At 45.2% G+C, this 1,808-nt stretch overlaps 1 protein-coding gene across 1 annotated transcript; it reads left to right on the plus strand.

The window, feature by feature from the left end:
- The first annotated feature begins 379 nt into the window (after window positions 1-379).
- On the plus strand, window positions 380-1,131 carry LOC127306617 (uncharacterized). The gene has a single exon (XM_051337283.2). The coding sequence runs from the start codon at window positions 427-429 to the stop codon at window positions 982-984; it is 558 nt and encodes a 185-aa protein (XP_051193243.1). The 5' UTR covers window positions 380-426; the 3' UTR covers window positions 985-1,131.
- Window positions 1,132-1,808: the final 677 nt, after the last annotated feature.

Below are 1,808 nucleotides of genomic sequence, written 5' to 3' on the forward strand. Positions count from 1 at the left end.
CTAAGTGCATGTACTAGAAAACAAGAAGAATATGTGATTAATATTATTGAGTTTGATTACCGTGCGATGAGAGAGAAGCAATTAAAGTACATGGGGAAAATAGAAGTACACTCTTTTATGGATAAAGTTTAGGCTTAGATGTACACTTTATTTGAAGACGGAGGGAGTATATAGTGTTTTAAATAAGCATATTCATGTAATTGGGATGATGAGCCTCCTAGTTTTTTTCTTTCTTCTGAACAATCTTATAAACGATGTAACCATTTCTTTCAAAAAAACTCTCAAGCATTATCATGTCACCACGAAATTTTCCGGGGCTGGTAAAAATGTGCAAAATTCCCCGAGCATTTGGACTTCCGAGACTACTGGATAAGGCAGCCTCCGGCAAAATCCCCAATTCCTCCAGTCTGCTCTCCAAACGCTCCCATGGCGGCCGTTTACCCCACCACGGGCGCCCTCCCCACGCGCCACTCCCCTCCCTCCTTTCTCCGGCCGTCGTCCCTCTCGTGGTCCGCCTCCATCACCCAGCACCGCGCCCCCCTTTCACCGCGCCTCGCGCTCTCGCCGCCACCCGCGGCCAACCGGCGGTCCTTCGTGGTGCGCGCGGCGTGGACGCGGCGGTCGCGGGGCGAGCTGGACAAGAGCCCGAACCGCAAGTCGTGGAAGCAGCGCACGGACATGTACATGCGCCCGTTCCTGCTCAACGTCTTCTTCTCCAAGCGCTTCGTGCACGCCAAGGTCATGCACAGGGGCACCAGCAAGGTCATCGCCGTCGCCACCACCAACGCCAAGGACCTCAGGACCACGCTGCCCTCCCTCATCGACGACAACGCCTGCAGGACCATCGGCCGTCTCATAGCCGAGAGGTCCATGGACGCCGACGTCTTCGCCATGGCCTACGAGCCCAGGAAGAACGAGAGGATCGAGGGGAAGCTCGGGATTGTCATCGACACCATTAAGGAGTATGGCATCATTTTTGCCTAGGCAGGTTCCAGACTAGAGCAGACTGTTTTGTTGTATTTCTGTAGCTTGATCCATGTAGCCATTTTTGTTCAGCTTATCTTATACTGATAATGATCTAGCAATAGCTTCTTGTGCTAATAGTATTGTCATAATGGTGTTTTAGTGCTATTTTACTCTTTCAATTTCTTAGGATATCATTTGTTATAACGTCTAGTGGGTTATCTTACTGCTCAAATGTTCATTCGTAGCAGTAAAGCCGAGTTGACTGAATGCAACTAGGATGTATCCAGTTTTGTCACATCGAATGTAGACATAAGAAGTTACTAATTAATCAAAACTATGAAGAGTAAGTTATTGATCTGAAAAATTAGGAGTAAATATCTCAAAATTAGGTGCAAGTTATTGTACCTGACTACATATCTGTTAGGGAATATAGCTTGATATATCCGATCTTTGTTACTGATATTGTACATATGTATAAGAAACATGTGGAGTCGCAACGAAATCAGAGCTGCACATAAGTCATGGCTCAGTAAGATGTATGGCCTTCAACTATTGTTAGGACGTCTAGTGAGTAATCTTACCGGAAAAATGTTCATTCAGAACACAAAAACCCAGTTGACTGAATGCAACAGTTGCCGGGGCTATCCAGTTTTGTCACATAAAAGCTTGGTTTAGGCTGTTACTATTACCTCTATTCTAAAATGGCTTATATTTCGGAACGGAGGTACTAATATTAATCAACACTTTGAGCAAGCTACTAATATGAAAAAATAGGAACAAGTATCTCAAAGTCCATTATAGCTAACAACATATCAAGTAGGAAATATAAGTTCCACTATGTG

Source organism: Lolium perenne, chromosome 6 (genome assembly GCF_019359855.2).
Source record: "Lolium perenne isolate Kyuss_39 chromosome 6, Kyuss_2.0, whole genome shotgun sequence".
Classification (NCBI taxonomy): Eukaryota; Viridiplantae; Streptophyta; class Magnoliopsida; order Poales; family Poaceae; genus Lolium; species Lolium perenne.